Source organism: Nipponia nippon, unplaced genomic scaffold, assembly GCF_047370975.1.
Source record: "Nipponia nippon isolate SJK-2023a ecotype South Korea unplaced genomic scaffold, ASM4737097v1 scaffold_11, whole genome shotgun sequence".
NCBI classification, from domain to species: Eukaryota; Metazoa; Chordata; class Aves; order Pelecaniformes; family Threskiornithidae; genus Nipponia; species Nipponia nippon.
Window position 1 is genome coordinate 27,718,219 of NW_028262302.1, and position 15,830 is coordinate 27,734,048.

The window sequence follows — 15,830 nt, forward strand, 5'->3', positions numbered from 1 at the left end:
TTAAATATGTAGATCTGTCTTCAGATTAATATATAGAAAAAGTAAATTGAACGCTGTTTAATGAGCAGCAGGTATTTAAATTTGAGCGTATGAAGATATGCTACCTTTATGTCTAAGTGAAAATATTAAAGCAGTATTGAAAACATTTTTTTTGTTTTAATTTAATTGATTAAATGTGCCTATAGACTTATAAAAATTTTAACTAAATTAAGTATTTTATATAAATTTATATAAATCAAGAATACTTCTGACAATTCATTTTACCCCATACAGGACTGTAGAGGAATTATTCCTTATACTATACTTCTGTAATAATTATTTTTCTCCTCTTCCTTCACATTCAGTTATAGTCATTTCTGACTTTGATCTCCTTTCTGAGAAACAAACCCAGCAGATTAAACTAATTATGCAGTGAACTTCTTAGGCCGTTCCAGTGTTTTTTCTCACAGTGTGAGTTGCAATTTTTCGTATATTAAAGTATATTCGTATACTTTAAGTGCAATTATTCGTATATTACATTAGAATAGAAGGTCTAAAATGTCTTTGTGGCAATTGTAGAAGAGAGGAATTCCAGAAGTTCTTCAGTTCATCGGTTCTTCAGATATTGTGTAGTTGACTTTGCAGTGATAAAGGAAGATTTTGAAATTGTTTTTCAACTCCTTGTAATTTTGGAGCAGAGTATGAAAAGAAAATAAACGAGAATTAACATATATGTATTATATTTTAAAAATAATAATTTGAAACCAGATTCAGAACTACTGCCTTAAGTGAAACCTCTTTCTTATATCCCTTTTGACATACCTTCTGTATCTGTTCCTCAATGCCTGTATAATCTATTTTCATCACTGATTTTTAGGGTATTTTGCTGTTGATTTTCATCACGTTACTTACCTTTTCACAAACCAAGTGAGGTGACTTGAATGAGTTCCCTTAGCAAAGCAGAGGCAGAGTCAGAAATTGCTATAACTATTAATGAATAGAGGAGAGAAAATGCTGGTTTTAATTTTTGACACCAGTAGGAAAAATCCTGTGCTCTTAAGTTTATTGTAAAGTCCTTTAGTTTTGAGGGATTTTTTTTATTTTTAAACAGTGAGATTAAGAACACTTTGTGAGATTTAACTTCAAGAAATCTTATTTAAAAAATTATTCTTCGTTAATGAAAATGTCATGAGGAACTGATCTGAGCTGTTGATATAACCTAGGTAATAAATGTCATCTCTTGTTTAGTTAGGTTATTTAGTACTGGCTGCTGCTTTGTTTATCTTCAGGATTTTTACTATAAATTTAGGCAACTTAAAAAAAAAAAAGCCACACACCACCCCACTCCAAACAAAAAAAACCTCAAGGAAATAAGGCATTTATTTATATATTTCAAAAACTTACTGCTATGTACAACTGAGGAATAGCAGCACTGTCACTCGAAGAAGAGAGATTACTTTTCCAAGTACAGGATAACTATTTCTTTTGTTTTGCACTGCTTTTAATCTGGATTCATTTTTAGGAAACATCTGTCTTCTGTTTTCTGAAAAGGACTAAGCTATAGTTCATGAACTTCTCATCTTTCCCTGGTGGCATTTAACTGAGAAGTTCAGTGCGAGGCTGCCCTCTCCTGATGCTGCAGCATATTCATCTAAATAGGATGCAAGATTCTTTCTGGTCTAAGAGCTTTCTCGCCTATGTAAAAGGCATGAAGAAGATTGGATAGTTGTCTTTGAAATTCATTAGTGACTTTCATTATTTTAGTAAAGATGCAAGTTGCGAAGGTCTTGATGCAGTAAATTGCCATATAGTTGGCATAACGAATTTTAAGTCTGCTGAAGCAACTGGAGTTTCAGTATTAAATCTAGCAGTGTGTTTCTACAGGACTGAAAGTAAGAATAATATCGTAGTTTTAATAATTCGGTTAAAGTATTAAAGTTGCTGTGCTTGTCTGTATTTTTGGGGGAAGAAATAGAAGTTAAAGAATATTTCCCCTACTATTCTTACTGTCAGACCTCTTTTGGAACTACTGAAGCTAATCTGCCCAAATATTGGGAACATCAGAGCAATTTTTTTGGCTTTATCGGCGTAAATGTGTTTTAACTAACAATTTTTATGATGAATTTTGTTTTTAGAATGGAAGACTGATCACAGCAGTATCGAACAACACTGTTCAGATCCATACATTTCCTGAAGGAGCTCCAGATGGCATCCTTACTCGTTTCACCATGAATGCAAACCACGTTGTCTTTAATAGTGACGGTACCAAAATTGCTGCTGGATCTAGGTAATCTGTGCATGATAAGGAAAAGCATTGCTATCGTTCAAAACCTGGCAACGTCCTCGCATGCTGATTTTTACCAATGAGATCATTAATCCACGTACCTGAGAGGGTTTTAAAGTATTGCAAAATGCCTTCAGGGGGTGGAGGGGAAGAAAGGAATGAAAAGGACTTTAGGAAACAATGCTCTGAGATACTTGATCCACCAAATAATTTTAAATGGAATTCTGGTGTTGTGAAATAATTCCTTTTCTTTAGGAGACTTGAGTGTTTTCAGCTTTCAGTCTTGTATAAGCATAAGTGCTCGCCCATATGGATCTCATTGCAGCATCAAGGATTTTGTTACTGTGTGCTAAAGATAATGTCCTGACTGTTCAGGATCATGGTGCTGCAGATGTATAGACACATGCAAAAGTTAGATGGGTCCTAATTTGTGCGAGAGCTTTGAGTCATTCTCTGGCATAAGTATCATCACCGTTCTGCCAAATGATAACAGATGACAGTTGCAAGACTTGCCTGAGGGGAATTAAATGCGTAGTTTGGTTAATTTCTTAGGGCAGCATGTTTGCTTTTACAAAATATATGCTAATCCTTTAACAGAGATGGCAAAATAGCAAGCAGGCAATATTTTTTTTCCCATTTATTTAAGGCTCAGGTGATTCTTAATTGGATTTGGTGAACTCTGGGCAGCTGTAGGTAACTTGGGCTGTCTGCTCGCTTCTCTACTGGAATTTGTCCTCTGCAGTAGAGATGGCAGAGTTGCATCTGCTCCCCTGGCTCCTCTAAATGTGAATTGAACTGGAAAGCAATTTGGATGAATATGCTGGACTGTGAACTCTGGCAGCTGTGGAGCAGGCACACCAGCTCCACCAAAACTGGGAGGCTGGACAGCTGGGGGCAGTAACCACTCTAATCTCTAAATCTGACAGGGATCATGAGTTTGGGCCCTTTGCCAGTGCTTGTTTCTGAGGGAACAGCTCTGCCCCAGGATCTGACTTTGATTAGAGAGATTAGGCAGACGGCGAACTCCTTTTTGTTTTCTAAAACTTTTAGAAAAACCCAATACTTCTGCAGCCTGGCCAGGGCTCTCCCATTAGGAAAAAGAGGTCATAAGACTGTGAGGCCACCCCTCGATGAGGTCTTCTGTAACATACTGAAGGAGAAGGTGACAGCCATGAAATGAAGGAATGCAGCTAAGAAGAATTGCTTTTAGTTTTCCCAGATTTCTCCATTTTTTACACGAAGTCTGCAAACTTCAGTTTTATAGAAGTTTAACATCCAACTGGCTGCCAAAGTTCACAGGAACTATTTGAAAAATAGTTGTGTGGCTTCTTAAATAAACAAAAAAATATCCTATTGCCTGTTTTGGTTTTTGTTTTTTTCCTTTAAAGTTGTTTTGCATTGTTTTAAGAGTGCTAACATAATTTTAGTTGTCTCGCGATACAGCTTAGAGACTTCCTTTCATGACTGTTCGGATAGCATTAGATATCTGACAAAGCTGAGGTTGTGTTTCTGAATATAGTTAAAGTAATGGTTAACCCTATAGAATTAGGTCCTAAAATTAAATTTCTCTCTGCGGGTGTTGCAACGAAGTATGAGAGGGAGTGGTACTGAAAGATTGTCACAAGAGCTCTGTGGCTTAGAAGTTAGCATTGATATTTTGAGTTAAACTGCAGTAATGTCTGTAATTTTGGAGGAGGGAATACAGTTGTAAAAAAATCTATTAATGTATCTCATACACTAACTGGTCTTAAAAATCCTGTTAAAAATGTCACAAAATAAACTACTTGCTCTGTCTTTTTTTTTTAAAAGCCACATGACCAAATAATTATAGTAATGAATATTGGTCCCATTCAACAGATAGATACCAGAGAGCTGACTTAACAAGAACTAAGCAGAGGTGTTCATTAAGTCACATAGAATATTATATTAAACAGGTATATGGTCTGTGTGTACACAGTATCCCCTTCAAAGAGCAACCCTTTTTTATGAACTTTGACATGAACAAAAATTATTTTCTGATAAAAATAGTCTGGCCTTACTCCTATTGTAGTAAGCCTCAAGATTCTTATTTTCCCTTTGACCATACAGTGTTGAGAGCTGTAACTTCCCCAAAAGATAGTTAGTGCCCAATTTTTATTGCCATAAACACATAGTTTGTCATTGTTAATACCAATGTTATACTTTTATGTCTGTGCCGTTGTGATCTGCAGTGACTTTATGGTCAAAGTTGTGGAGGTGACCGATAGCAGCAAGCAGAAAACATTCCGAGGACATGATGCTCCTGTTTTAAGCCTGTCTTTTGACCCCAGGGATGTCTACCTGGTAAAAACACTTTCTTGCTTACTTTCTGCTTTGAATCTCTTTTTCCCTAGGAAAGAAAATAAATATATACTTTTTACAAAAAAAAACCCAAAACAACCAGTGACAGAGCACATAAGACTGCTTCATTTCAGCTAACCTTACTGATGATGGAATGTGTGACAACTTGTTGCCTCCCAGGAGAACTCAGTCTTTGCTTTGCTACTCAATTACTGTCTATGTTCTTCTGGAATCTAATGCTGAGCTGATTTTAGAGGGGAAAAGATGGCTTACTAAAGAAATGTAATACTAATTTTGAGCCTCTTTGCAAATAAGCAGCTCACTTGAAGTATGAGGGTTTGTAATTACAGTAGCTTGGAGTCGAGTGCAGTTATCAATATGACAGTATAAGAAAATTTTAAGTCTTAAAATGGTTTAAATGGGGAGGCTTTCTTTTTAGAACTGCCTATATATTATATGCCTGGAGCATTGGTTACAGGGATTTTTTTCAATTTTGTAGCATTAATTTCTCTATGTCTTTAATTATTAACGTGTTTACAAAAATCTCTTACGTAGGCATCGGCGAGCTGTGATGGTTCTGTCAGAGTATGGAAAATCGCAGATCAGGTAAAAGGCCTGCCTTTCAAAGTGAAGAGTTTCATAAGAAAGCCAGGATTTCACAGACAGCGAGAGGAGCTGGACTGAAATAACCCTACTGGAACAGGCTTTTCTTTTGGGGGAAGAAATCTAACTACACTTTACAGAATACTTTTATCTACTTCTGGGAGAAATTCCAAAGCCTGATTATGAAATGTTGCCTGCGTAGCTGTGGATTGTTCTTCCTGTCTGTGGAATCCCTGGTTTCTTCCGTTCGTCTTTCTTCCTTGGCCAACATTGTGTATTTTGTCCTCAGCACATTCAGAAATAACGCTTCTGTGTAAAGATAGCAATTGACATCAGATTCCTTGGTTCACAATTTCAGCTCGTTGCTTTCAGGGTTAAGGAAGGATTTTTATTCTAATAAACAACTATCTAGGTATATTTTGGTTTTGTTTATTTTTACCAAGCTTCCTATGAAATAATGAATAATTTTCAGGATTGTAGACTGCCTGGTGAAGGTGGAATAATGCTCTGAGATGCTACACAGTATCTTTTATAAGTGGTCTGGTTGGTTAGGCTTGATCATGGGAACACAGTTACTTTCACCTGAGATTAGGAAGAGAGAGATATTTCACATGCCAGGATCACTGAGAGGATGCCCATGATGATAATATCTTCCTTTGATAGGGGACTTAGGACAAAACGTTGCTTCAGTGTCTCCTGCTCTCTGCCTACGGCACACATACATCGTTTTCTGAGGACTCGAGGTTCAGCTCAGTGCATTTCAACCTTTTAGATCTGAATGAGTTTAAGACTATTGACAAGGGGCTTGCTATTTCGCTTTTTTGTTTGTTTGTTACAAACTTCACCACAGTTTCTCAGAAGGAGGACGTAAATTATTAGAAATACAGTCTTTGGGCGCAGCTTGGCAGTATTCGGCTGAAATAGTTGAGGGCCTGTATGAAATAGGATTTAGTGAGGGAATCTGATTTAGTCTCTGCTCTTGGAACTCTAAGGAGCTTGAAAAGAGGGTTTCAAGTGAACGTCTTAATAAGGCAATTCTGCATATGTACATGGGATTTTTTTTGCTAAGTGCCATTGACTGGAATAAGAATCCATGTGGAATTATTCCTGTAAGTACGGTTGAAAATGTACCCCCGCGCTTGTGGATTGCTACTTTTTTAAAACAAAAGCATAATTCTAATGTGAAACTCGTGTTCCAGACTGACGGCGGGTGCCTTTTGGGGCAATTACACTAACAGTGTCCTAGGATTGTGGCAGTGTGACGTACGTATCTGTGCTGTAATTTGAGAATATAGCCATTCATTCTTTCTGCTGCTGTGGTGAGATTCAGGCTGATGTGTGTAACCTTGCTGCAGTTGATCTGGGTTTGACAGATGCATTTTGGCCAGATTTCTCTATAACCTAAAAATACGTGAGCTCATTTGTTCTGTGCTTCATTAAACACACTTGTTCTGTGATTTTATTTCTGTTACAAGTAGTTGTATTGTCATTAAAATAGTTTCAGGTCTATATTGGCAAGATATTTTTTCCTGTTTGGTTGGCTGGTTGGTTTTTTTTTTAAGTCAGTATGTACCATTGTCTTTGGATGAAAGAGATTATTTCAGTTCCAAAAATGGTATATCTTTTAGGTTTTTTCCACGCTTTTCCTTTAAGAATTTGTATTACACAGTAGATTTTCACAGAGCTAGAAAACTCATTTTTTTTAATATTCTGTTTTCAGACATGCACAACAAGCTGGCCGCTGCTGCAGAAATGTAATGATGTGATAAATGCTAAATCAATATGCAGGCTTGGCTGGCAACCTGGCAGTGGGAAGGTAAGAGACACTGTTTTAGCCACATCTTAATCCTTCTTTTGTCTTTGGGAGTGCAACGGTAGAATTCAATCTGGGCAAGCCCAAATTGCAGCTCCTGGGACTAAGGAAAATATTTGGGGTAAAGTTCACTTTTAGGAAAAATAAAAACCTGGAAATGGTTACTTGTTTAAGTTCCAGACTGTGTTTGGCAGTAGTCCAGCTGTCAGCCCAAAACAATGTTAAACAGTCGTGTTGCGCTGAATAGGAAGGAACATTGTACACGAGGGAAATAATCAAGTTTCTCACAACAGAGCATCAAAGGAGTTCAGTCTTGCTCTACTTTAAGTAAATTTTGCCCTATCAGTAATCTTGCTCTGTAAATATTTCCTTGGTAAGTTGTTCCGTTTCTCTTCACCTGAAGAACAAAGTTGGTTCTGTTGTGACTAAAGGTGGTGCTGATAAATACTACAGGTCTAGTGCATTGTGTATGTATTGCTGCAATAGTACAACGTATGGATCACTGGTCAAAATGGGTTGGAGAGTTAGTATAGCTGTAGAGATGTCTCTGTAGCCTGTAACCTAGAACACCTCTGCTGCATCTGATAACACAAAGGGGAGAGGAGAAAGGAGCAGATAAATGCGAACCTGTACGAAATGAGGCATGCCCTGCCATACTTACAGTAAAGGACAGGGAAATGAGTGAAAGTTGGCCGTTTGAAAAAATTGTTCTATGGCTTCTGTTCTTGCCTGTGATAATAGTGTGGCAGAACCTATTCATCCTTTATTGACGTTCCAGTATACTGGATCAAAAGAGTATTTTCCAGTGCTTTATCACAGTTCTTGCCTGAATAATCTTGTTTCCCCGACTTAGCCTTTGTGTCTTAGCCTTACCTGTGTCCGCTCTTCAAAATACCTGTCTGCTCTGGTAGCATGATGTATCTTTTCCGTGGAAGAGAGAATGTCACCTGCAGTACAAATGGTTTCAATATCCATATTGCATAAAAACAAATACTTTTAATTTTTAGGCTAATTCTTCACACACAGACAAACACACACACGCATACATATTTGAAATGTAAGTAGTTGTCTTGCTTCTCTTACAAAGCAAATTGTTATAAGTCTTTAAAAACCCCAAATCGTAAAAAAATAAACAGGCAGTAACATTTATGTAGTTTTGTGAAAGATGAAATGAGCTATTTCAGGTATCAGCTATTCAAATAAGATTTATTGAGAAATTGTAACCTGATCAAAAGAGGTTTGGGGAGGGAGGGAAAAGGAGAATGTGAGCCTTGTGCTCGGAGCATGGAAAACTATTTATATGTGTGTGTTAGCTGTTTCATAAATAAGAACTTCTAAGCTTATGTTGCAGCTGTCATTATCTTCAGTTTTCTGCCAGAAAGAAATGAAGATTAAAGTAAACACAGGCACGCTTTGCTCTGTTGCATGTGGAAAGCATTAAAGAACCTTGTAATTCAAGTTACTCCAGCTTTCTTTACTTTCTCAGTTGGCGTTGCTAGGATGCTAGAGAAGCATTAAATACTGAGGCAGTCACAACTGTAATGCATCTGAATGAAGGAGCTATGCTATTTGAATGTTCTCTTTGAAAGGTAACTTCTTCTAAATAGTCTGATTCTTGTTTCCTTTGAACAGTTGCTGGCAATTCCTGTAGATAAAGTTGTTAAACTATATAGAAGAGAAACCTGGGAGAGTCAATTTGATCTATCAGATACATTCATCACACAGGTAGGTACATAAACCAGGTGCTTGCTAAATCTTCCATAATTTAAACGTTATTCTGCTAGAAATTATCTTCTGGACAGCGTCTCCTTTTTCTTCCTCCCACCCCGTAACGATTGCTTACATTTTCTATTTAATTTCTGATCCCGTTACTTTATGTTGGAAAACAAGGCAAGAGATACTAGATGAGTGTAAAACATGTCCTTATGTGGCTCTGGTTCCCCTCTTTCATTTATAGTAACCCACCAGATCTCTAAGGTCTACTGGTGAGTCACCAGCTGCAGCTGAAGAACATCTGTTTTCACAAATTGCCCTAAATACATAGCTTTTTAGGGAAAACGTGAAGAGTATTATTTCTGTACAGAACAGAGATATCAGTTGTTCACTTTATATTTTATTAAGTTGAAATTTAGCTGCATAGTAGCCCTAACTGTGCCATGTTCTTTCTTTTTACCTCATTATATGCTTGGAAACCTTTGGATTAAAGAGGACCACTTTCCTAGTGTTATTAAGATACAGAACACACAGTCTTGGATTTTAATTTATGGAACTGTATTAAGTTCAAAATAAATAAACCTGTGTTTAGTGCTGAGTTTGCAAAATATACTATGCTTCTGTCTGCGTGTCCAGAATCAGGTTTTGTTCGACCTCATGGCAGCGTTTAATGACAGAAGATGGATATTCTTGTAAAAAAAGTGTGTTGTCTTTAAGGAATGGTTCTTGCAGGGAGCTACCTAAAGCCCGCTCTAGTACAGGAGGCCGAATTTGATTTGCTAGAGATCATTATTTTTTAATTCCAGAATATCTGTCTGTTTTAAGCTCCAGAATAAGAATGCTGTGCGTGCATTGGTAATATTTTTTTTTTCTATTTTATATTTTTTCCTTAGCCCTTGAATGTTGTGGCTTGGTCTCCTTGTGGGCAGTATCTGGCAGCTGGAAGTGTGGACGGGAGTATGGTGGTGTGGAATATGGAAACCCAGCAGTGCATAGAGAGGTATTGTGTTGTTCCATAAATCCCTAAGTACATGTTTTTTCTTGAAATAGAATTTTGTTATTTTTTCCATAAAACTTATTTGTGCAAACGTAGAAGCCTGCCTCTTGAAAAAGCCTTAATAAGATTTACAGGGCAAATCTGTAAGTTTTCTCCTGAAAACAAGCACCCCAGGAGACAGCGTCTGAAGGCTCAGATTGAAGAATAGCATTTACCTGCCCTTGTGGATGGTCTCCCAGCTGGTGGTGGGGCTGGGAGCACATCCACAGAGAGGGAGCCAAAGCACACAGGTCAAAAGAACTGTGTCAGGTCTGGGTGGCGCTGGGAGGCTGGGCCACCGCTCCGTCTGGACTTGATCAAAGAGAGGAAGAGGAGGGCTCTTCTCTTGTGCGACCCGAGTGAAGTGCACAAGTACTGCAGTTCACCTGCTGAAGGGAATTCAAGGGCTGCCATATCGTTTCCATGTTCTACAAGGAAGCAACTTCCAAAAGAGTATAGTTCTTGGTCATAGGTAGAAACGTGGCATTGTTTTGCCTTCCCCCACCATATCCAGAATGCACAGAAGTATGTCCTGATTCATGTGATATACTATTTTCCCTTCTGCATAGCTAGAAGGATCTGGAAACATGACATTCCTAGAAATAGAATAGGGAAGGGACATGAATGTGGATTTTGTTCAAATTCCATAGCCTAGTTTTCTGTGTGCAAGTATCTTTTATTACTTTTTAATCTAATAGTTGATTAAAGGATAGTTTTGATGGAAACAAATTTTCCTCACATCCCAAACCCCAAGATCATTGGCAGTAAGATGTATTTTCTAAAGCGAGAGGGAAATATAGATACATCCGTCAGCCATCCTTACCTGGAAGCAAAAAAGGACAAATTGCACTTTATCTTTGGTTACTTAAAGCATCTCTCTCTCAAAAAAGAAAAGAAAAAAAAAGGTATGATTAAATGAGGTAGAGAAGAAGAGAAGGGATGATTTATATGTCTGAATATTTTGGGTAAGAAACATGATTGTTACTGTAACGCCTATGTTAAGAATTAAAGACAGATTATGTAAATAATTAATGGAAGGATTTTTTGTGAGAATAAAGGGTGGAAAAGATAGAGGATTAACTCATCAGTTTGGTACAAGAGAAACATCTGAATGTTCTTTTTATAACCGGATGATTCTGGAATGTATGACTGCTGGGGAATTACTTTCTTTTCTACGTGTATCAGGAAGCTGTTGTTTTAAGAAATGATTCTGTGTGATTTTTTAAAGCTTAAATGATTTTCTCCATAGAAAAGGAAGACCTGCTGTATTTTTTTATAGTAGCCATTTATTCTAAATGTGACCTATTAATTATTTTATTATGTGTAACATCACTGTAACATCACTTTCTAATGCTAGTGAATATTGCCACTTTTTCCAATAACTCTTATGGATGTTTCTGCCCTGAGAACCTTACTAAAAGTCCATTATTTTTATATTCTTTTTAGGATGAAGCACGAGAAAAATTACTCAATTTGTGGACTGGCGTGGCACCCCAAATATAGGCAAATTGCTTATACAGATACTGAAGGAAATCTGGGCTTGTTGGAAAATATCGGTGACGGAAAGAAAGCAAATGACAAGGTGATCAGTACCAATTACTTCTTAAATTAACAAGATGATTTAGGTTACCAAATTATATTGAACGCTCTGTATTGCGTGTTGAAAGTTCCCTTTTGTGTGTTAATTCATTCTTTGAATTCCGTGTCCAAAAGAAGTTTTATGATAACTGTTAACCTGGTTTTAGGTTGCCAGTACAGTGACAAAAGACTACAATGATCTCTTTGATGGAGAAGATGACGACTATTTAAATGGAGATATGATTGAACCACAGTCTTCCCCAAAGGCTGGAGCTAATGAAGATGATGGTGGTGATGATGATGATGACCTTATGCCAACTTCAGGCCATCTCAGGCGGGCAATAATTGATGATGATGATAACTCACTAGGTACAGAATGAACTAATTTTCCAGAGCTCTTTAGTGCTGTTATTGGGCTGATCTCTTAGCATCCTCTACTCGGATATATTCTGCCTTATTTTTCCAGAGAAATCTTTACTGTTTTAAATTTTTTTACCTATATTCTGTTGTAATAATATGTGTAATTTATTATTTTCTTTTAAACTTCTAGATATTGGGATGATAAAAGCTAATTCCAATCTCCTTGAAAAGGAAGATGACGATGATGGTCAGACTGGTGGCTTTCCAGCTTTGCCACCATCGTCTACACAACAGCCTTTCTATGATGGGCCAATGCCGACCCCCAAGCAAAAGCCGTTCCAGTCTGGCTCCACTCCTGCACATCTCATGCATCGTTTCATGGTAAATAGCACTGCTGCGTGGTTAGGTAGATCTAGTTGCTTTGTTACTATTGTCCAGTTCTTGCTGTGGCTTAATCTACTCTTTTCCAAGATTTTTGAATTTTTTAATAATTCACAGTGTGAAGCTAAATGGTGGAAAGTAGCTTTATGTTAGTGCAAAGACTGCATGATGTTATGCTTTATATCTTGGTTGCTTTTGATGTAGAAATAAATACTTGGCTTTAAGACAAAAGCAAGCTATACAGTTTGTTCCCATGCTATTGAATTCTAGGAAATCTTTTTTAAAATTCTGTTTTAGCCAGAACTTGTGGGTATTTTTGTGCTATTAAGACTTGTACGTGAATCACCCACTATTTCTATTTAACTGCAAGTTCTTCACACTTAATTTTGTAAGGAGAAAGATGGCTAAGCAATGAGGATGAAACTAGTTTCTGCCTAATTCAGCTGTTTTATCAACTACAAGTCCTGACTGCACAAGTCTTCAGTCTTCCTCCAGCCTCCCACATACTGTTGTTTCAGATGAGAAAGTTATAGCAGGCTGTGTGCTTGTATAGGGCAGTATGCTTGAGGAGTTGTTGTTGTTGTTGTTGTTCTTTTTAATAGGTATGGAATTCTGTTGGTATCATTCGCTGTTACAATGATGAGCAAGACAATGCTATAGATATAGAATTTCATGATACCTCCATACATCACGCAACACACCTGCCAAACTCTCTGAATCACACGATGGCTGACCTCTCTACTGAAGCTATTTTACTAGCCTGCGAGAGTACAGAGGAACTTGCAAGGTAAGTCATGGCCTTGCTCTGCAAAACCCGTAGGATGGAATTACACTTAGCTTGTTTCAAATATTTCAGCTTTTAATTTCAGCTTCTATCACTTTTTGAGATTTTTGGCTTTTGATCGTGCTTTTTATTTATGGAACCACTTTCGAGGAGGATTTTCACACCCACCCACTTGACACTTCAAGAATATTGAAAGATGTATTTTGTTTCCTGAGGATTTTTTTTAATTCCTTTTTCAAAAATACATATATATGCTCGAAACTTCAAGCATTGCTAGCTTAAAAGGAAACTGTAAACACGAACAATACCTTTTCAGTCTGCTCAGATCAAAGATAAATCATAAGGGCTGTGCTATTTCTTTTCACACTGTTGCTAAGGAGACATGTTTGGAGATACCCAAAGAATTATAAGTGTGAAGAACACAAGTTTATGAAAACCGTAGAAAGATTTAAGCAGCTGGGCCAGCTAGACTCTGTTCTTGCATTTAAGAACAACAGCAACAACATTGTATTGCTGGTTTCTGTGGAAATACCTCGAAGAAAGAATTTTCTTCTTATTTTCACACATACAGCGTTGTGATAAGTTGAAAAGCATCCTTTACCTTTAAAAGTATTAATTGTATAAATTGGTTGTCTAACTCTGAAAATTTTGGTGTTTTTTTTTTTTTTTTTTTTTTCTCACTGGAATTGGGTAATCAATCAAAAGCCGTGGTGACTGTGAATTGGTCACGGGCATTTTTCAATTACTAAGATGGCAGAACTGAAGTTCCTAATTTTTTTTTTTTTCTTTGAAAGATAGCATAATATGACAGACTTGTAATGAGGGCTGATATTCAGGGGTACCGAGCACCTTCAGTTCTTATTAATGTTAATTAAGCAGGACACTGTCCTGTTTGCATCTAAAAAATCTTCCCTCAGACCTTTAAACTGTCTCTGCGTCAGGCTTTAGAGGCTCTAAATCTACAGTGTTGGAAGTCGAGCTGGCTCTTCAGTTCTTGAATAATAAGAGTAACACCTTTGCTGATACCACTTGTAATTTGTAGTTGCTTTCTATGAGCATCACAGATTCCAGGTCTCTGATAAAAACGCAATATATTGGTGTATCTTCAGATATTGTCTTTTTCTTCCCGTTGAGATATTTGACTCTTGTTCTTTGTCTTTGCTGTAGCAAGCTCCACTGCATTCATTTTAGCTCATGGGATGCAAACAAGGAGTGGACGGTAGATATGCCAAAGGATGAAGACATTGAGGCTATCTGTCTAGGTCAAGGCTGGGCTGCTTGTGCCACTAGTGCCTTGCTAGTTCGTGTGTTTACGGTTGGAGGAGTTCAGAAGGAGATCTTCAGCCTCCCAGGTCCCGTGGTGTCTATGGCAGGACATGGAGAGCAGTTGATGATTATTTATCACAGAGGTAGTTTTCTCCCTTCTCTCTCTTTTGAACTGGGGTTATGTTGTCAATCCTCGTCTGTTACTGGCTTCAAACACTGGTTAATCTGTACATAATCACCAGAAGTATTTCATTCTTCTCTTCCTGATGATGCTTTTACTGTCACAACCCACAGATCTTTGACATCTGACAGCAAAGCCTACATTTTTATATTGGGATGCCTGGATTAACCTGTGGGAAAGGGGAGAATTTTATAACAGTGACATTAATAGATTAAACTTGGGTTTCAGATATGCCAGAATGAACTACTATAGGAAATTAAGGAAGTAGTTCTTACGGATGCTTTGTATGTCCAGAATGACATTGCTTGTCTGACAGTGGTATTCATGGATAACTCTGCATTAGAATTAGTTTTCGATTCAAAACTTAAATTTAGCCAAGAGACAAGACAATTCTTTTGTTTTCTAATATAGTCGTCGAACAACTTCTTCTTAGGTACGGGGTTTGATGGGGACCAATGCCTCGGAGTACAGCTGATGGAGCTAGGAAAAAAGAAAAAACAAATTTTGCACGGAGACCCTCTTTCTCTTACAAAGAAATCCTACTTGGTATGGGTTGGATTTTCCGCAGAAGGTAAGAAATACCTGCATGAGTGACATTGAGATTCATGAAGCTATTGGGGGAATTTTGGAGGAGAGTCTGGCTAATTAATGCCCTTTTAGTTATGGTGATCTTGGGACTTAGGCTTTTTTTTCAGTCTCCCCAATGCTAAACAAAATTCTGTTTTTCTGTTCTTTCAATATAATTATCAGAAATCTTTAATATGTTTCCAGTATTAATAGAATACACTTGAATGTTATCAGAACTTTTTTTTCCCCGATTGATCACCCTGCTCAGCAAAAAGACATAAACTGCATTAGTACACCATAATAGGCACGTTCAACTATCTTGTCAAAAGCCTTCCCAAAAAAGTTGGTAGCTTGGGGGCAGTTTTTATGATAACCAGAAAAAGTAATTGTAAAATAGCTAATTCTCTTTGGGAATCTACCCAAGCAGTAGGAATTTGATTTCTTTATAAAATGCTTTAAATTTGAGTCGGTTAAGTAGCAGTAGTGTTGACTGTCAGAAGGTGGCGCATCTTTCTAAGGGAACTAGTTTTTCTCAGCTAGGTTGTACTGTTTGGGTGAGAGAATGTCGTATTTGAAATACCTAAACCGTCATTTCCCAGCAGTATCCAGCAGTTCAGACTTACTCATGTTGTAATTAGTTGCCTGTCAGAATAATTGTTTTCACTTGTAACAAACAGGTACCCCTTGTTACGTGGATTCTGAGGGAATTGTGCGGATGTTGAATCGAGGACTTGGGAATACTTGGATTCCAGTGTGTAACACGAGAGAGCATTGCAAAGGAAAATCTGATCATTACTGGGTAGTTGGCATCCATGAAAATCCCCAGCAGCTCAGGTCAGGTATTTCACAAGGAAGCACTTCGTTTGTCTTGGTTTTAAATTACAGAGTGTTTCTTACTAAGAGAAACTGGAAACAACTTTTAGTAAAACAGGTGGCTAGTAAGTATGCACAGTAAATGATCTAGTT

The 15,830-nt window shown here is 37.4% G+C and overlaps 1 protein-coding gene across 3 annotated transcripts in view; it reads left to right on the forward strand.

The window, feature by feature from the left end:
• WDHD1 (WD repeat and HMG-box DNA binding protein 1) overlaps nt 1–15,830 on the forward strand; it is a 30,302-nt gene that overhangs the window by 3,038 nt on the left and 11,434 nt on the right. For all 3 annotated transcript variants that reach the window (XM_087746838.1, XM_087746839.1, XM_087746840.1), the window contains exons 4-16: nt 2,115–2,266; nt 4,474–4,585; nt 5,138–5,188; nt 6,906–7,001; nt 8,631–8,723; nt 9,605–9,711; nt 11,194–11,329; nt 11,493–11,694; nt 11,876–12,066; nt 12,669–12,853; nt 14,018–14,259; nt 14,731–14,868; nt 15,542–15,698. In XM_087746838.1, coding sequence (XP_087602964.1) covers nt 2,115–2,266; nt 4,474–4,585; nt 5,138–5,188; nt 6,906–7,001; nt 8,631–8,723; nt 9,605–9,711; nt 11,194–11,329; nt 11,493–11,694; nt 11,876–12,066; nt 12,669–12,853; nt 14,018–14,259; nt 14,731–14,868; nt 15,542–15,698 — 1,862 coding nt within the window. The remainder of the gene's footprint in view (nt 1–2,114; nt 2,267–4,473; nt 4,586–5,137; nt 5,189–6,905; nt 7,002–8,630; nt 8,724–9,604; nt 9,712–11,193; nt 11,330–11,492; nt 11,695–11,875; nt 12,067–12,668; nt 12,854–14,017; nt 14,260–14,730; nt 14,869–15,541; nt 15,699–15,830) is intronic.